General features: G+C 34.3%; 1 protein-coding gene across 2 annotated transcripts in view; it reads left to right on the plus strand.

Moving 5' to 3' along the window:
* The window catches only part of TBC1D15 (TBC1 domain family member 15), a 77,749-nt gene extending 57,552 nt beyond the window's left edge, over positions 1-20,197 (plus strand). For both annotated transcript variants that reach the window (XM_054580118.1, XM_054580119.1), the window contains 7 exons: positions 4,790-4,906; positions 10,152-10,252; positions 14,384-14,483; positions 14,885-14,982; positions 17,196-17,312; positions 17,847-17,933; positions 18,870-20,197. In XM_054580118.1, the coding sequence (XP_054436093.1) occupies positions 4,790-4,906; positions 10,152-10,252; positions 14,384-14,483; positions 14,885-14,982; positions 17,196-17,312; positions 17,847-17,933; positions 18,870-19,091 (842 nt within the window). In that variant the 3' untranslated portion in view covers positions 19,092-20,197. The remainder of the gene's footprint in view (positions 1-4,789; positions 4,907-10,151; positions 10,253-14,383; positions 14,484-14,884; positions 14,983-17,195; positions 17,313-17,846; positions 17,934-18,869) is intronic.
* The last annotated feature ends 651 nt before the right edge of the window (positions 20,198-20,848 follow it).

A 20,848-nucleotide genomic window follows, 5' to 3' on the forward strand; every position in this document is an offset into this window, starting at 1 on the left:
GAGAGAGGGAGGAGAGAGAAACATCACTTGGTTGCCTCCCTTACCTGCCCGGATGGGGAATCAAACCTGCAGCCTTTCGGTTATAGGACGCTCAAGCCAACTGACCCAAACCAGCCAGGGCCAGAGATAACTGTGTTTAATAGACTTTGGCTTATATCCCTGAATACCTTCTCTAAATATGTATTTCATTCTTTAATTAAATAAATTCAGATAGATAGTAACTTTTTGTCAATTTCTGTCATTTGAATAACTAGTCCTTGAAAAAGAAATGCATGATAGAATTTTACATAAGAAAATTAGACTTATTTCTAACTAGTGAGTACTGGGTTGTCTGGCTCTTATGGTAAAGTCCAGGCTGGTATAAGTTACTGAAGGAATGCGTAATTATTGTTGTACATGTCTTACCTGACAAGTTTCAAGTTCATAATCTCCATTTTACGGATAAGAAAGCAAAAGCACTGAGAGCATAATGACTTGTCCAAGGTCACATGGTTAATAAGGGCAGGACCCCGTTTCAGTGCTCTTAACTGTCTTGTTACCTCACGTCTAGGTAATTTTAGAATAGCTTTGGATAGTAATGGAATTTATTTTTTTAATTCTTTTAGTGTATTTGGATTTGCTTATCGATAGCTTCATGAGTGAAGATTGAGGGATGTTTTTATACATAACTCCATGGTTATCACCAGCATCCCATGGAAGAAAAAAATCCCTAAAAGCCCAACATAACAGACTGATTTGGTAGTTTTTGGAGACAGACAAATGCGGAGATTTTTTAGCCATAGTACTTTTGATTGAAAAAGAACTTTATTTTTCGAAAAATAAATTATACCAGAATGAACTTTTCTTTGTCTTGCTAATGAAAAAGGTGGGAGATCTTGAGGCATAGCATTATCTGAAGTTGCCCACTGAAGCCCTCTGCTATTTTCAGTTTCAGTAGGGAAAATGATAATGAACTCCTTTTTCCTGCTTGGACATGAAATATTTAAACTGTACGGGATCTTAGGGGTCAACTAATCCAGTATTTTAATCCTTTTCTTTCCACATGCCAGGTCTTCCGTCTTACCGAGCAGCAGTGATCATGGCTCTGATCCTCTAAATCTTTCTTGAGTCCTGTTCCCACTATTTTCAGGAGATTAGAGGAAAATTTAGATGTTTTAAATCTCTGTAATATAATTTGAATTGAGACATACTGTAGTATAATTTTCTCGTTCTTTAGTAGATAATAAAATTGAAATGCAGGAAAGGTTAGTAATTGTCTTTAGTCATCTATTTAATTAGTTCAGTAGCCCAGACTCATTCATAATCAGATCGGAGTCTTAATGAAGTGACCTTTCAGTTATACTGTGCCTTCTACCAGTAGAAGTACATATAACTAGGGTTTAAAGCATTCTTTTTCTATAATGTTTTTCCCAAAAGTATTTTTTGGGAAAGATTATTAAAAGCTTTTTATTTTTCTATGTGGTATAAATCCACTTTATTAAAAAATACACAGGTAAGCTATAGGCCATGTGGATTGTGCCAAGAAGTTGGATTTTAAGTATGAAGGGAAGCTATTGGAGCATTTTAAGTAAGACCATCTTATTTATATTTTAAAATTATTTTTTTTTACCGTGTGGAAAATGGAGTAAATCAAAGTTAAGAGTACAGACAGGGCGACCAGTTAATAGAAATGATTCCAAGTAAGAGATGGTGGTAGTAGAGATGTGGAAAAATAGATGTATTTAACTTCTGTTTTGGTGATAGAATTAATACACCTTTTGATTAAATGTGGAGTATGAAGGGGAAAAAAGAAATCAAGTATGGGACTACATTTCTTGACTTGATATATTGGGCAGTTAGGTGGTACCACTTACTGAGATGAGACTGGAGTATGGTAAAGTTAAATTAGGTGTTGTGTATGTATACCTTAAGGTGAGACATGTTAAGTGCAATGTCAAGTGGCTAGTTGAATAATCTGGAGTAGTCTGCATAAGAGATAGAAGTTTGGAAATTAATCAGTGTAATTATCCACGAGAATAGACATCATCACCTAGAGAAAAAAGGCAGATAACAAGGCCCAGGAATGCCAGTCTTTAGAGCTGTGGTTTCTAACTTTGGCTGCACATTAGAATCACCAGGGATCTCTTTGAAAATCACACTGATTATTTTAAGCATTCCCATTCATTCAGTATTTACTTAGTGCCTATTACGTAGTAAGTTCTTTTCTAGGCATTGGGGATTAATCAGGAAACAAAACAGAAAATTCTTGTCTTCAAGGAGCTTCTCTTCCTATGGGGAAAAAAGGACAGTAAAAAAGATAAATTAGTTTACAAGGAGGACCCAAAAACCCTGGCATTATCTTCGGAAGGGCAGACCCTTTGTAGTACCGGATTGCCCTGCTAGGTGAGTGTTCTAGGAACCCAGCTGTGTCAGTGTGCCAGTTGGCATTGTTGTGAGAGGCTGTGTTTGGCTTCAGTGAAATTTTTTTGAAGACTTTTAACATGTTCACCCATTTCATGATGGGTGATTGAGGAGTGCACCTGTCCATACTGCGTAGTGTTCAGCAACCTTTGACCACAAACAGTATGGCCCTGGTGCCCCACCCTCCCTATTCACCTGATCTTGCCCCAAGTGACTTTTTCTTGTTTCCCCGGTGAAAAAAGTCCTCAAAGGGAAATGTTTTGCTGGTGTGAAGAGGTGAAACAAAAAACGGCGGAAGCACTAAAAGGCATCGAAATTGACGAGTTCAAAAACTGTTTTGAGCAGTGGGAAAAAATGTCTCAGTAGGTGAATTGCATCAAATGGGGAGTACTTTAAAGGTGATCGAATTTAAACATGTAAGAAAAAATACACAACTTTTTTATAAATATGGTTTTTTGGGGGGTGTCCCCCCTCATATGTGGTATGTTAGCGATAAGTGCTAAGTTGAAAAAAAGGCAGGGAAGATGGTTAGGAGATTCATGTGTTGTGTTGTTTTCACTTGGTACCGAGAAGGCTTTTCTTGAAAAGGTGATATTTGAGTAGAAACTCAAAAAAGGGGATTGGTGAGCTATGCAGATATCTAGGTGAAGGGCATTCCAAGCAGAAATAAACATGTGTTAGACTTGTTTCTATCCCAGGGTCTCTGCATGTTTGAAGTGCAGTAGAGAGATGAAGGTGACTGGAATGAGTTGGGTTGAGTATAGAAACTGATGAGGTCAGAGAAGAAACAGATGTGGGAGAAGATAATGTGTTGGAGGCTTGAGGAGAGAGAAGTTGTGAAATAGTTACATGAATATGGAGAGGGAATGAATAAGAAAGGTTATTGATGGTGAATGTAAAGTGGAATTAGTTGACATGGTTGTTGTTTTTCAGTTTTTTAGCTACATCAAGTTAGATGGAGAGTTGAATTTAAAGAGGTTTTTTTTTAACTTAAGTACTTATTTTGTTTCTAGAAATAGTTTCTAGAAAAATGTCCATTATACACTACTGTTTCTGTTCCCTTTTTGTTTTCTGCTTGGCAGAAATATAAAAGAGGAAAAATGTACAGATAGTTCATGAGCGTCCAAATAACTTTTTATTATGTTTAAGACACTGTTAAGTTAGATAATCTAGATTGACATTATGACTGCAAATTGTGCTCGAATTAAAAAAAACTTTTATGTATTTCTTCATTAACTGTGATATGAAACTGAAACATTTTGACATTTTTAAATCATGTTTTGCATTTATAGCATGATTTTTCTGGCATTGCTTTTCCTTATAAGTTTGAAAGATATATTCACAATTCTATAGATATATACTACCTCTTATTAAATCTAATGTGTATTTTAAGAGAAAGCTAGAATATTGCTTTAATAAATTTTTTATATGTTCTTACAGAACCTAAGCTTAAGTCGTCTTCTATCGTTAGAGTCTACTCTGTTGTATAATACCTCCCCCATCTTGTCATAAGTATTGAGAATGTTTTCCAATTTTTCAGTTTAAGGGGGAATGGAAGTTATTTTTAACCTTTAAACAAAATTGGCTATAGAGTAAGTTAGTCATTTTGAGTTAAAAATGTTTAATTTACTGAGTGATTTAATTAGAGGAATACCCTTTTTTTTTTGTTGTAAAGTCTTTCTAACATACATTTAATAGGTATCAGTGTTTGTAAATTGAATTGTCAATATAACTTGGGGTACTCCTATGATATTTTCAAATCTGTTTTTAATGTCATCAAATCATTTTCAGCAAAATGTGAATTTTCATTTTTTTCAAAGTTGAAATGAGTTGCTTATACTAATATATGAACTGAATATATGAGAATAAGGAAGTAATTTGTACTGAAGGTGATTATGGAACCTGACAAAGAAATTGGTAATACTTCTTAAAATGAATGAAGCAAATATGAACGAAACAAATCTCTTTGATTACACTTGATTATATAGTAGCTTTTTTCATTACTGTTTTCAAATAATACTGCCTAATCACAAGCATTCATGACTGGCTTTTTTATTGCTAACTAATGTGAATTATTGCTTAGTGTTGCTTTTAATTAATGGGAAGTATTGCCAGTTACTCAATGAAAAGATTTCTGTGTTTAGATAAAAACTGAAAGATATTTAAAAATATACCCAGGAGGAGGTAGACTAATTTTTGGAAAGTATTACAAAATGCTACTTTTTTGCATATCTGAAATGGAATTTGATGAATTATTTTCATTAAATCAAGGATTGGCAAGAGAGTAAAATTAATAGCAAGAAAAATAATCCAGTACTTACAAGATGTGAGCTTTGTAAAAATCCATTTTTTGAAAGTTTTTCAAGTATGTGATGATTTTCCTCCTCAGAAAAAGATGTTAACAGAACAGATCGAACGAACAAGTTTTATGAAGGTCAAGATAATCCAGGGTTGATTTTGCTTCATGACATTTTGATGACTTACTGTATGTATGACTTTGATTTAGGTAAGTTCTTCTCAAATATTCTAATTTAAAAAGATTTAATATATATTTATTTTAGAATTTCAGTTTATTAACCTGTTAGGCATATGTATGTAATAGCTCTGTGGCCTAGTTTTTTATGGAGTTGTTCCATAGGGGACTAGAAACTCCAAGGCAGTGGTTCTCAAATTGCGCACCAAGGAGCACTGTGTTGTCATAGAAAACTCACAGGGGCAGCATGGGCTATTTTAAATTTTGAGGGAAATATAGTGACATTATAACTCTAACTACTAGCGAAATAGTTCAGGATTTTAACATTAGATCACCACATTCCTTCTGATAAAGTTATATCTTTGCAAAGCACTATTTTTGGCCTTACTCCAATAATCAAGTACTGGTTGAAAGTAAATAAAAAACTAAAATAAAAATGGCGGTATCCAGTTAGATTTAAGGTTTGAGAAGCACTGTAGTGCCCAACAGATGCTAAGTTCATAGGACATAAAAACTTAAGTTGTTTGGATCTATCTACTTAATAAAGGGAAATATTAGTTGTCTTCTTTGAGCCTAGGGGTGCCTTGGAAAAATTTACGGAGACATTAAGGATCCTGTGAAGTGAGCAAGTTCTGGAACCTTTGTTTGATAAGCTTTCTCCCTTGTTAAGGAAAATACTGATTTGATATGTTAGGCAGTGCAGATAATTATATAGGGCATATAGAACTTTATTTTCTCTTCTTGATAAGTCTGTTTGCTACCAAGAATGGCTTGGAAAGACTGGGACTGGAGATAAGAGTTGGAGATTGCATGGGAAGAAGATGCAAAGGGATAGAAAAACCAAAGGAACCAATATTTTAAGGGGCAAGAGAACTTGAGCTGTTCCTTTAAAGGACTAACAAATTCCCTAAGCCTAAACCTCTAAAAAAGTATAAGCAATGGGAAGTTTCTAAGTTACCTGCCTTGTGAGTGACTCTCAAGTAGAGAATAGTGAAAATAGAAATTTTCCAGATTACTACAGCTTGAGACATCTTTGGAGAAGGTAATTGGATATTCTGCATATTAAACCCAAATGAACTTTGAATTATGGGTACATTTTCTTCACTGTTTGTATTTATGTAAATTCCTTTTGGCCTATTATATATAAATTAGGGGAAGGTATACACTCTGTTGTGGATCTTGAGGCATCAGCCCCTTTGGTGACAGAAGTTGAAAACGACAGATTTCTCTTTAAAATTTGGCGAGACCTATCATACCTATAATGAGTATCAGATTGGATCATTGGAAACATATTGGTAGAGTGCTTTTCGGGTTATAGAGTGCTGTCATACTTGATTTGGATTTGGATTCTAATAGCAGCCTTTTGAAGAAGTGGAGAAATAATGCATACTTTATGAATAAGGTCACATTGATTCAGAGGGTGATTCAAGGTTGCACAAGCAGAAATATTGGACTGGGGGGTGGAGACCCAGGTCTTTCAGGCTGGTAATCTTGCCAGCATACGTTCGACACCCCAGCTCCTTGCCATTTTGGTTTCTACTGCCACTGGAGGGACTAGAACAACCATTGTCCTAGGGAGCAAGAGGTGTTGCCCTGAACTCTCAGATTGTCATTTTGAGATAGGAGTTCATTCATAGTCTCAGAAGGAGTTCCTGAATGCTCAGATTTTTTCAGGGCATAGGTCCAGATCAGCTAACTGGATAAATTGCTGTTTTAATTTGCCTGTATTAACTCCACATTCTTCTAGTCAAATACTTAAGTTATCTAAAACATAGCCAAGGTTCCCATTAAAAGCTCTGGCCTTGTGAGAAGCCAAGGTAGTTTCCATAAAGCAGTGGACCAAATTCCTTGCCTTTTACTCATAGCAAAGAACTTTGGGCTATAAATTTACTCTAATAAGTGATTCTGTCATTTTTGGTGTTTGAGTTCTCAGTACAGGTGTATTTGTATGGAATATAATCTCATTAGTAGTGAAGGAGACAAGAATCAAAAGTAATAGATAAAAATTACCAAAAGGGATAGAACAACTCAAGGGGGAGCAATTTTTAGTTAGTTCAAAGACTGCACACCCAGGATGTGTCTATGGGAGGTATCTTTTACAGTGTATGTTCATAATGATGATTCTGAATAACGAATAAAAAGTGGAATTACACTTAAAATACTATATATATAAGAAGGCAGGGAGTGCCCAATGTAAAAAAATGATTTGCAGCTGCTAAGATTTTTTAAAATTTGATATTCTAAGGGCTAAGGTTCAGTAAACCTGGAAAACTGAGCTGCATGTAGATGAAATTTTTCCTATCAGTGTGAGAGTATACACTAGGATGGTAAGGAGATCATTTCTCACACCTCTCCACTGAAACAAATTTGCTGTGAAAATAAGTTTAGGAAACTACTTCAGAAATTGTAGTAGTGCTGATTAAGATGTGCATCAGTCAGCCCTAGTGCAGATTCTGAGTGTCACTGAATGCTAATTTAAACAGCTTTAATCTTTCTTTAATTAAAAGGAATTTGTACATTAATTCCACCCCCGCAACTCATGACATACCCCAACGAACATCATGTATGAAATAAAATAGATTAAAAGCAACTAGAATGCAAAGATTAATTTGACTATTTGCTTAGCTAAGACTTAGAGAAGAAATTTGGCAGTGATGCCATATGAAAGCTGAATACTCAAAGGCTTAAATTAGCTTCTTAGAAATTTTTATTAATTATACCTTTATAATAAAGCACATTTTTATCCAGAGGAAAGGTGCTTTGTAAATCTTTTGAATAGCATACTTTGAAACATTTCTATTACAGACCATATGCAGTCAGTCATACCCAGTCAAGTAGTAATCTTCTGCACTTTGTTGACTTCAGATCAAATTTCTTTCATGCTTTAATTCATTTAATCTTTGTTTGTCATTGCTTTCACTGTGTTAGGGCCATGTAAGAAAGTTCTGATGATAATTTAGTCTTTCTTCCAATCAACTTATTTTCCTTCAAAAGTGTTACATTAGTCAGGGTCCATCAGAGAAACAAAACTGTTAAGATTACATGTATACACATGTGGCACACACACACACACCAGAAAAAGAGAGAAAAAAGAAAAAGAAGTCCCACGGTTGTCAGTCTGCAAGCTGGAGGCCTAGGAAAGCTGGTGGTGTAGTTTGAGGAACTGAGAGCAGAGGAGCTGTGGTGTAGAAGCCAGTTCGAGTCTGAAGATAGGAGAACCAGGAACACTGAGGGCAGGAGAAGATCGGTATCCCAGCTCCAGCAACCAGTCAGAGAGCAAATTCAGCCTTCCTCCATCTTGTTATTCTACTCAGGCGCTCTCTGTGGTTTTGCTCTGTCACCCACGTTGGAGACGGCCATCTGCTTTAATCTTTTCTCCAATTCAAATGCTAATCTCTTCTAGAAACACCTTCACGCACATTCCCAGAAACAATGTTTACTGAGATAACCTGGCCCTCCTGTGACCCTCAAGTTGACACAAATTAATCACCACAACTGTGCATTATTTTTAAAAGCATCTGCAAAAATATGTGGGAATGTTTACATTTAGATATTATATTGCTTTGCCACATTTTCTCAAAATGTCTTGGTAACTCCATTGTCTGGTACTCTAATAAACGGATGCCCGCCATGTGTTTTTTTTGTGCTAAAGTGAGTAGAGCCATAGTTTTCAACAGGGTAGAGTGTAGACATAGGTTGCTAAGACTAGGCATAGCAGTAGATGATAGGGCAGAGGCTCAGAGCAGATGGAGCTAAGTGTTTATTTGTAAGGAGATCCTGAAGTGACCTGAGTGCCTCTCTGTTATACATTTAATAGGAGATTTTTCAAGGCTCTTTGGCTTACATGCTTCCTGGGTTATTTTTTAAAAACTTTTTTTCCAAAATAGGAAGAGTGATGCAGAGCTGTGTATCATTTCTAGCAGAAATATTCTCTTCCCTTTTAAAATATGTACTCTTTAAATGGCTTCAGTGCACATAGATTTTGATGAATGATAAAAATGTAAGCTTTGTATATGCACATGAAAGACTAATTTCCACAGACTTTGCAAGCTGCAGTTGGAAAAAAATCTCCATGTAACTAAAAACTTACCAAAGTTGAATGATATATGCAAGAAGGCTTAGTATGAGCTCTTGTCCTTTGTTGTTTCAAGGATCTATGTTTTATCTAAAATCTAATTGTAAAACACTTAAGAAAATGAGCGTTTTATAAGTTGGAGCTAAAAAATAAGAAGCTTGACGTGTTCAAGTGAAAAACACAAACAAGAATTTTTTGTTCTTTTCTAAGTAAGGGGCCTGATTCTTAACTTTCCAGTTTTTCTTTTAAGCAAGTGCTGTAATTAGTGTCATGACTGAAATTACAACAGCATTGACAGAAAGGTGGTTAAAGTAGCAGTTTTAGGCACAATATATTGATTGGATTAAGCCGAGTTGCTAGCATTGTTTGGGTATAGACTAATAAGAAAAGAAAGAAGACATATTTTTCAACTGTTTAAAAGAGGTACATAATTTTGTGACTCATTTTATTTAGATCACCAGTGATCAGGTTGCTAAAGCCATTGGATCCTTTTTAGTACTTTACTTGGCTTATTCAAGGCATCTTGGCACTGTTTACTACTCTGGCTGGGCAACTTTCTTTGCTGTGACTTTTAAAAAAACCTTCTCCTTTGATTTTGTGTTCCTTTGACTATTCAGTCTCCTTTGAATATGTACTCTTATATTCGATGTTTCTCTTGAGCTTTCTTTCCACTTCTTTTCTTTCTCATAACACTTTTACACATTTTTTAATAATATTACCCACTCTAGCCCTGGCCAGTGTGGGTCAGTTGTTTGGAGTGTTGTCCTGGGCCAAAGGGTTGCACATACCCAGTTTGCGCCCCAGTTACAGTGCATATAAAAAGGCAGGCAGTCATTGTTTTCTCTCTCACATCAACGTTTCCCTCTTTCTCTCTTCCCTTCCTCTGAAAACAAAGAAAATGTCCTCAGGTGAGGATAAAAAAATAATAATAATATTACCCACCTTGATAGTGATGTCTACGCTAAGACACCTATTGGAGGATGTATATCTGCTTGACATCTTAGTCCAAAACAAGTCATCTTTCTCACCTGATTGCTAAACTTCCTCCTTCTTGTTTATTTTGTTTTCTTGGTGAACATTATATCTGCTAATTTTTGAACCAAAGAAAAGATGAAATTTTAAGTGAAATGGCGGTAATATGCACAGAAGGATACATAAAGCTTAGATTTTCAGAGGCATGATTATTATTATTATTTTTCTTAGGATATGTGCAAGGAATGAGTGACTTACTCTCCCCTCTTTTATTTGTGATGGAAAATGAGGTGGATGCCTTTTGGTGCTTTGCCTCCTACATGGACCAAATGGTAAGAATGAGGTTCCTTCCTTTAATCAAACTAATTTGAAAATTTAAGTTGTACAATCTTATTATATAAGATTGATGCTTATATTTAGCCATTTATGATGGAGCTTTACAAAATTGTTTGTTTGTTTCTTTCTTAAATATCCTTTTCAAGAGGCTTGGAAATGTTGGCATTATTTTTAAATCAAAAAGTAGCTAGAAAGTGTCTGTAGTACAAGAATAATCAGGTTTTATTATCAGTAAATGCTATGAGTCATTACAGAATATTGATGAAATAGATGAATTCAGTTTTTGTGAAGTCGTTGAACTTTTGTATCATCTGTTTCAGAGATAAAGCTTAGTCATACAAAGTAATATCCTTACCTTTTGTGAACATTTTGGATTTTGTCACTGATTTTTCTCCAGATGTGTTTGAACTATTTGTAACAGTGATGCTGTCTTAGTAATTTCTGTTATTTTTCTCAGAAGCATGTGGTTATTAGAGTTGAACTCTATCTGTATACACATATTACTACAACAAACATTTTATCTATTATCATTGATATATCTTGGCAGTAGAGTTCTAGGACAATAGTACAGAGACAGTATGACAAGGAAATAAAATAGAACAGTCTTCTCAAGTTGTCTTTAAAAAAAACAGAGGGTCTAAGAGTAGATAAAACATGAAGTCCAAAGATTTGTCTACACACATCACTGTAATGTTTCAGAATAAGATTAATACACTTCATGGTGGGCCTTGATGTCAGATACCGAAATGGCTTGCTTGCAAGCGGCTAAGCGTTTTGAATATGTAATCATTTAAAATATTTCCCTGTAATATGAGGTTTAACTTAGAGTTTCTGGGACACAAATGTGGAATTTGGAAGTGGTACCCTTCTCTTTTTTGATTACTTCTATTCTTCCCCTGTTACTTGCCACTTTTTCTTTCCCCTGCAACTTCTCCCACTTGTCTCCATTTTCTCAGGTCTCATTCGTGGTTCCAACTCCTCCTCTCTTTCCCACTCCTTTTCCACAGGCATGATGAAATTTGATGGTTTAAAAATACCTTTTGCTATTAGCCCTGGTTGGGGTGGCTCAGTGGATTGAGCACCAGCCTGCAAACCAAAGGGTTGCTGGTTCGATTCCCACTCAGGGCACATGCTTGGGTTGCAGGCCAGGGTCCCCAGTATGGGGAGTGTGAGAGGCAACCGCACATTGCTGTTTCTCTCCCTCTTTCTCCCTCCCTTCCCTCTGTCTAAAAATAAATAAATAAAATCTTTTAAAAAATATCTTTTGCTATTAAATTGATACTCATTATGTAGTTCTTTACCACAAACTAATGTTTTTGGATTATTTGGAAAGATTATTATTAATTGCAGGAATTTAGTAATATCATAGTTTGTCTTCCTTACCTTTTTAATTGATTGATTTTGCCTACCTTCTTAGTTCCAATTACTCCCAAGCACTCTAGAAACCTGAGGCATTTATTATAAAGGTCTGTACAACTGATACTAATTGTTAAAAACTCTGGTCTGCCTTCCTTGTGTTTTTGTTGTCTATCCTCTTTTCACTAGAGCTAGTATGTTCCTTGATAAAGGGTTTGTGTCTTTGCTTAACTAGTTCTCTGGTACGCGTCCACAGTTTTCCTAATGCTTGATAATGAGGTTTTTATTCAACAGATTTTTGTAGAATAAACACATGAATATTTCCCCAGTGCTTAGTTTAGACCTCTATTTATAGTAGGTACTCCAAAAGAATTAACATGAACATACTGTGTTTAGTTTTTTACAATAATAGTTTTCATAAAATTGAGGAGATATCAGCATGTTCAAATATATTGACTTATACTACCAATTGCATATATACACTTCTGGTCTGTCATTTTTTTGTATATGAAAGTTCAAGTTCTTCTGTCTTTATCACAGTGAATTTCCTCTGTTTACCTTTTTCCACTGCGGATGGTCTGGGGATTTTTCTAGTCTTTATTCTAAAAAGATCTCTTAATACATTGTCTACTAACACCCCTTTTTTCATAATAGTTGAACGAAAGGGCAATATGTTCAAATCAAAATAATCTCCACAATTATTTTTCACTATAGCTATTGTTCAGTGTCCTAAGTCAGTGCTGCTGTTCAACTCCGTTTTGTTTTATAGCTTTATTTCATGTAAGATTTTATTTCTTAATATGATGACTGAACGTAACGTGTGTAGATTTACTTTTGTTGATACTTACATCTAATGTAGGTCTAGGCATAGACTTTGTTATGGAAAATTATGGAAACGTTTGCAAAACAATCTAGTGAACTCTCTTATACCCACCATTCATTTTGCCATAAAGTTTAGTCCCTTCCTTTCCTCACCCCCACCCCATATAATGTATATGCATATATACATTACATGTATATGTGTGCACACATTTATCTGTAGATACAGTTGAAGCCCTTTGTATATCCATGTGGATCTTATTTCTTCTCCAGGAATAGCTACTTTTCCAAAGTTGGCTTCTGACATTTTGGGAGTGCTTCTTTTTATAGCTGAGTGGGTAGCAGTGGCTATACCGTGTTGGTACTCTCAAACCAACTAGGCTTTGGCTGGGTCGTAACAAAACTGATGCTCTTAATCAGAGAGTTAATCCTGACTTTCCTCTACAGCTCCACGTGGTACATGTGAAGAAATTGTATCTCACAGGCGTGTGTTAGTCTGTTAAACTTATTTTTTTTTTTTGAAGATTTTACTTATTTTCAGGGAGGGGGAAGGAAGGGAGACAGAGAGGCAGAGAAACATCAGTGTATGGTTGCCTCTTGAATGCTCCTTACTGGCGACCTGGCTCACAGCCCAGTCATGTGCCCTGCCTGGGAATCAAACGAGCGACCCTTTGGTTCACAGGCTGGTGCTCTATCCACTGAGCCACACCAGCCAGGGCTGTTAAACTATTTTTTTTAAGTCATTAAAGAGAAACTGGTTTATTGAGAATCAGTAGCCTTTAAATTTTTTTTGTTTGTTTTTACCAAGAATGGGTGGTTTCTCATATGATACGCCCTTCTATTACAGCACTGCTTTTATCTTGAAAACTAAAAGAGAAGTGTGAGAGAGGGGATGTACCTTAGGCTTTTTACAAGGGATAGGAAAGAGGTCACTATAGATGGGTCAGGGCACAATTTAAAGAGATCAGAATCATCTAAGAAGCCTTTTATTTATTTTATTGCCCCCTCCTTTTACTGAAGTGTTGGTTGGGAATCTACTCAACTTTGAAGATTTTTGAAAGCATGTAAACCACAGCAGTTCTCAAACTTTGTGATCTCAGGAGCCCTTCACACTCTTAAATGTTATTGAGGACCACAAGAGCATGTGTTTATGTGGGTTATATCTATTGATGTTTATCATATGAAAAATTAGTACTGAGAAAATATTTATTCATTTAAAAATAACAGTAAACCTACTATACCTGAACATATATAACATTTTTAAATGGAAAGTTAGTATGTTAAAACAAAAACAAATTTACTGAGAAGAGAGATTGTTTTACATTTCCATTTTCTTTAATGTCTATTTTAGTAGGAGACAGCGAGATTTTCAGATTTGCTTCTGTGTTGTCTTTTGCATTAATCAGTATACATTATGTAGCCTTTACACTTGTGGGACATTTTAAAGTACAAGATGCATATAATCTAGTATTGTCATGAAGATGGTTTTGACAGAGATTTCCCCAATATCATCAAATACAAGAAATAGTCAATTCTTTAAAATGAGATACATGTTAAAGCTGAAATTAATTTTATTTCTTGTGATAATTTAAAGAAATATTTAACAATGGAAGTGATTTGAAAAAAGGTTATTCCCTAAATGTGGGTTCCTTTCATCACATCTCTTATTTGTTGTCAGAATACCGATCAGTCTGCAGTTGCTGTTGCTTCACTCTTCTTTATCTAAATCAAATGAGTAGAGGGAACAAATAAACCTTAGTTTAAGATCAAGGATTCTCTTTCCCTCCTTTTTAATGTTGGTTTTAGCTTTCTAATTTGTTGTGATTTTAAAAAATACAATCAGTGTGGTATTAGTCCAACATTTGTCTTTAAACTCATTGTTTAGCTATTATGTACTGTGAAATACTTATTACATATTACTTACGTGGTAATATATATTTCCTTCTATAAAGCATCAAAATTTTGAAGAACAAATGCAAGGCATGAAGACCCAGCTAATTCAACTAAGTACCTTACTTCGCTTGTTGGACAGTGGATTTTGCAATTACTTAGGTAAGGTTAGTGAATCAGAGCTATACCCGCAGCAAACTATAGGGTAATACACAGAGAGACAAATGTAACTCTTTTAAAGACATATGTACTGTACTGCAGTTGCCTGGGTTCTTCTCAGGAATAAAAGTGTGGGACCAAATTACCTTTGTGTAATCATGTCTTAAAACAGTTTGTTTATAAAATGAATTATTTGTTGTTATTTGGTTGTTTTCTTTTAAAGAAGTTAGCCTACAAATTTGAATTGTTTCCTTGAATTAGAAGACTAATTCAATTTAAATTAGTTAAATTTATAGGACTTTTAATAGCCTAAGATGCATAGAAAAGTTTGAGTTTGAAATAGGTCACTGTATTCTGAGATAATTAGCATAAGACTAAGCCGTATTTTTTTTTCTTCTGTATAGAATCTCAGGACTCTGGATACCTTTATTTTTGCTTCAGATGGCTTTTAATCAGATTTAAAAGGGAATTTAGTTTTCTAGATATTCTTCGATTATGGGAGGTAAGTTCTTAAATTATTCAAATATATTGATTATGGAAAGCAACATCTATTCTGTAGACTATAAAAGGATTATAATAGTCTAACTGAAATTTCTAAAGCAAGATGTTCACAATTCTGATAGTTTTTTAGCTCTCCTTAAAAATTAATGATCTCGAACTGAATATGTGGTCTTTGGAGCCTTTTTCTCTAAATCATAATTCTTATGAGAGCTCTGGGGCCAGTTGGTTTCCTAGAACCTGTTCTCTAGACCATTTGTGTCTGTATTCTTTCCTAGGGAGACTTGCCACATTCTGGTATAGATTGTGTACAGTTTGACAGGTCAATCCATTGAGGTGGCCATTGTAATTTCAGGTATTGGGATGGAGCCATTGTGTTTTGCTTTGTAAAAGAAATTTAAGTTAGAGCAAAATACTGATAATAATATAACACACATCCTACCATAAATATTTAACATTTTGCCATATGTATGTCTAGTTTTTTATCTTTTTTTCCCAAGGAAAAAAATGAAAGATATTACTACCGTTTTCTTTAATCACTACCCAAGTCCCTTTTCCCTCTCCCCAGCTCTAGGAGATATTCAAGATCATGCTTTTGGTGTATACCCTTTCATTCCATTTGATACTCAGGGCCATTCTTGATGAAAAACAGAAAATCATTCTTTTCTTTTTAAGTATATGCTAATATTAAAATAGAATAGTGGTATAATGACTGCTACCTTCTCTTTATAAAAATAAGGGATTACAGATATTTTCCTAAGGAAAGGAAGGGGGAGATAATCCTTTTGGATAAATAGATTTACATGCAGTAGAACCAGCCCCAGGGCCCTCTGATGCTTTTACAGCTGGAAATTGTTTCCCATACTTACAATAGCTGTGTTGTCATTGGAGAAGCTCATGTGTTGGAGGATCATTGCTTTGTGGGGGATCACTTCCTCTGTTTGAAATTAGAAGTAAAACTCACATGTTCTTAATTTTTCTACATTTCATTTAATCATCAATAAAATCATTGAAATGGAAAGATAGTTTTATACTCTCCATTTTCCAGATGAGAATACACAAGTTTCAAGGAAAACTCAACGTATTTTTGACCTGGATTTTTTTTTTTAAGTTTATCAATTTTGTTAAATTAGTATCTCAACTTTTTTTAAAGGATGAATTGAGAATATTATTACCACTTAGCTAGAATAATTCCCTAATCTATGTTTACCAAATACATTGGGACTTTAAATGAAACCTTGGAGGTTAATTAAATTTCATGTAAACTTTTAAAAATTAGATTAGTCTGAAAATTATACAATTTCATTTACTTCAGGTAAAAGAAGTAAAAACATTTCAGGTATGCTTTAATAATATGGTTATGTGGGGCCAGCTATTATTAGGCCTGTAACCCAGGAGGAAATTGAGGCCTTAAATTTGAAGGCCTTACTTAGAGTTAGGAAGAAGCACAGCTGTTGATCAAATGTTGTGTGCATTTAAGTATAAATTTTGGGTAGTTGATTAAGTTTTTGTCATAATCAGGGATACTCTGACTTTTATAATATGATGTTTAGGCCTTGACCTGTGTGACTTAGTTGGTTGGGTGGTGTTCTGCAAAGCGAAAGGTTGCTGGTTGGATTCCTTTCTGGGGCACATGCCTGGGTTGTGGGTTTGGTTCCCAGTTAGGGCACCTTCGAGGGGCAAACAATGGGTGTGTCTCACATTGATGTTTCTCTCCCTCTCTTTCTCTCTTCCCTTGTCTCTAAAAATAAATAAATAAATAAATATAATATTTAAAATGTACTTATTTCTAGGTATTGTTGATTCCATGCATTATGTAACTGAATCTTTTTTTATTTATAGGATTTAGCTTTCTTCTTTTTTTTTTTTTTTAAGAGACTGAGGGAGGTTTAAAAGTGAGAAACATAATTGAAAGTTCAGAAAAATACTGAAAATGCCTCTAACCCTATACCTTAAACGTAACTTCATTGCTGTGGCTTCTTAATTAATGCCATTTATCATATTGGTTAGACTCAATGATTTGTTTATTGTTGTTACCTAAAGAACCACGTTTGAAAGTCATAGGATTCACATAAGCTTCACATTAGTTACTTTGTAGGTAACTCATCTGCTAACTGGAAAACTGGTGGACCTACCCACCCAGGCAACTTCTGCTTTGCATAGAAATCATTCAGAGTTCAGCATTGTATTTTACTAAATAATTGTTCTGTTTTATAGGTAATGTGGACTGAACTACCATGTAAAAATTTCCATCTTCTTCTTTGTTGTGCTATTCTGGAATCTGAAAAGCAGCAAATAATGGAAAAGCATTATGGCTTTAATGAAATACTTAAGGTATTTATTCCTTTAATTTAGATTTTAATATTTTGGCTCTTTTCTCTGTTTGGTTGTACTGATACATAAAACATTTTCTTGGAGCATTATTGAGTCCCTTGAGGAACTTAAATTGTATCAGTAATAGCACTAGGACTGAGAATGACAGTTCACCAAATAAATACATATTAGCCAGTTATTTTTGCCTGCTTAATTAGGAAAGAAGAAAATTCAACAAATGCTTTTCTATGTAGTTTAGTTTTCTAAAAAAAAAAAAAAAAAAAAAATTGTACTTTGCTTATAACTTTGAGATAGTAGACTTGAGATAGCTGCTGGATTTAATGTTCCATAAGCTTATTAGTTATTTTTTAGCTTTAAAACTTGTAATGATCTAGGAGGAGCTAAGGAAAGATACATTGAATTTCCTGTTTGTAGTATGTAAGTTTTTATTTTAAGGATTTTATCTGCAGTGAAATATAACATAATAAATTATATTGTAGAATATAGTAGTGCTTTTAATTTTGATTATCATTTTATTTTATTGATTCATTTTAGCATATCAATGAATTGTCCATGAAAATTGATGTGGAAGATATACTATGCAAGGCAGAAGCAATTTCTCTACAGATGGTAAAATGCAAGGTATACAATATTTTAAATGATTGCAAGATTTTGCCCTGGCTGGTGTGGCTCAGTGGATTGAGTGTCAGCCTGCAAGCCAAAGGGTCTCTGGTTCGATTCCCATTCAGGGTGCATGCCTGGATGGCGGGCCAGGTCTTCAGTAGGGGGAGCACAAGAGGTAACCACACACTGATGTTTCTGTCCCTCTTTCTCCTTCCCTTCCCCTCTCTAAAAATAAAATCTTTTAAAAAATATATTAAATAATTGCAAGATTTTTTGTTTATATGTTTTTGGTGGTTTGAGGTCAGGAAAGAGGTTTTCTTCTTAAAAGTAATATAAAATAGCAGTTTTAGCAAGTTGAAACCAGACACAAATCATTGGCTAGCATTTTGTTTATCATTATAGATGTATAACACATAATTGAAATGTTGATTAATTATGCTAAGCAAAATTGCAAAAGTAATGAAAACGTTTCTGTAACAACCAATGAGGCTGTGGAATTTAAGCAATGGTTTTTGTGTTATTTGTTCATGGTTCCAAATACTTATTTTCGTTCAGTTCTGTAAACATTCAGTAGCTATTCTATTCAAAACATGTCAGTGATACCTTCTTATTTTTAAGGAACCTTTGTGTATTGAGGGGGAAAGATAGTGTAAGTAGGATATTATAAAAACAAGGAGAATGAAATAAATGATAAATATTAGTAAATGATATATTTGTGGGAGGAGTAGGGTGGGGTGGAGTATGATTAGTTCAGAATAGATCAGGACAATGAAAAAAGTGCTTAAGATTTCATCTGGAGTGGAGAAGGAAGGTTTGAGAGGGTACATACCAAGTACACTGTTAGAACAAATGTTCACATTCTAGAATCAGTATAGTCTTAATTAGAAGTGTTTCTTTGTGATTAATTTTCTTCTGTAGTCAGTGATGGTTTTGTGTTTGATTTTTCCTATTCAGGAATTGCCACAAGCAGTTTGTGAGATCCTGGGGCTTCAGGATAGTGAAGTCACAACACCAGATTCAGACATTGGTGAAGATGAAAATGCTGGCAGGGCCAGTTGTCCTACATCTGCATTTCCGAGTAACTCCTTGCCTGTACTTGCTGCCAGTGGAGCCAGAGATGACAACCCAACAGAGATACCAGTGTCCCCCAGTGTTAGCAGATTAACACCTGCATGACCCTTTTTGTTGTTTAGTTTTTGAAGAGACACTTTGTTGCAACTTTTTTTCCAGTACTTGAAAGGCAGAAATTTAAAATCTTGGTAATGATCATGCTTTAAGGTTTATGGAAAGAAAGTGTACTGATGTTCTTGCATTAAAGCTTTACAAAGATTTACACTAATTATTTTTGTAGTTACTTCTACCAAAATAGCCTTTCTTTTTCAATAACATTCCTTAGTATTTTTATAGCCAAGTACATTTTATTTTCTTGCTGATGAACTGGAATTGGATAAATATTACAAGTGAATGAGTTGGAAATTATGCACTTTGAAAACATTCACTTTGTTTACTCTAAGTTTAGTGGGTTTTGGATTTGATTAAATTAAATGTTAAGCCTTGCTATGGCATCTAAGCTGAGAAGTAGATTGCTACCCAGTAACAAAATTAAAGTCTGTTTTTCTCTATTGTTTACAACAATTACTCAGCTTAAATATTTATGCTGGTTGAATGTGATTTAAATTGGACATTTTCATCAATGCAATTTAATGTGTAAAGAGCTATTTCAACCATAAGTGGATTGGCAGTATATTTTTTACATTGAACTTTTCCTCACTTGTATGTAAAGACTATATAAGTACTTATTTATGAGTATAAGAAAGGATAGGCATATTTTCTTTAACTGAATAAACTTGACTATTGATTTATATAACCTGATTTGACAAAATTAATACATAGCTTCAATATAAGGTCTTTTTCAAAACTATTTTCTTAACCAAGCATTTATTTCATGAAACTACTACATTCAACCCTTTACATGGTGTAATTTTGAAATTAATTCCTTGTAACCTCACTTTACTAATAATGTTTATCTTTCCTAATAATGTATTAACTAATTAATCAGGTCTTTAAATTTTTATAAAATACTCTGCAAAAAGCTTATGTCAAAAATTTCAATATACTATTGTAAGTCTCAAGATAGTGCTCTTTTGTATATGAACAAAACTATTGTTTTTACCATGCAGTGTTGCATGATTTTAAGTTATGTGGAATTAGCATAACTGATTCCATTTTAATTGTAATTTCTTAATTCCTGTACATATCATTAAAATAAATTTGAAGTTGAAGTAGTGTTTTCAGTTAAATTATACCTAGAAATAATCTGCTAGTTCTTCATTAGGAGAAAAACATTCAAGGTGGACCCAGTCAATTTCATATTTTTATGTGGCTGAAACAATTGAATGAATTGTGGAAATGAGAAAAAAGATACTTACTTGGCAGGGGAGTTACTATGATCACGGAGAAAGAAAAATGACCCCTTTTATAACTGAAATAAAAATTTCACAGGCATGAAATTGGGCATAGTGTTGCCATGGAGGATGTAATTATGTGACACAGTAAAGCAACTTCCTACAGTTGATGCTAATATAAAATGTGGCGCAGTCCTAAAATGGTCTAATAGATAGATTCCCCCCAGAAAGCTAGGGGACCAAATGAAATTTTTTTCCTACTTGAGCATTAACTGACAATCATGACAGCAGAACCATTAGATGTTAGTTTTTAATATATGTGTTATCTTTCATCAGTTAATAATAAGTAAGCTTATTCAGAAAAAAAGTAGTAAACTGATCAGAAACTCAGCATCTCCAGCCTTTCATTTCCTGCTGTTCAGGAAATTGCTTGGAACATCTTGATGTCCTTCTTGTTCTTCCTGGACAGGGGGCTTTTTGGACATTTGTTCCCAATACGTAATGTGACATCTACTTCAGAGTTTAAAA

This window comes from Pteronotus mesoamericanus, unplaced genomic scaffold (assembly GCF_021234165.1).
Source record: "Pteronotus mesoamericanus isolate MK-2021 breed Mesoamerican mustached bat unplaced genomic scaffold, CSHL_Meso_final contig_56, whole genome shotgun sequence".
Lineage (NCBI taxonomy): Eukaryota > Metazoa > Chordata > Mammalia > Chiroptera > Mormoopidae > Pteronotus > Pteronotus mesoamericanus.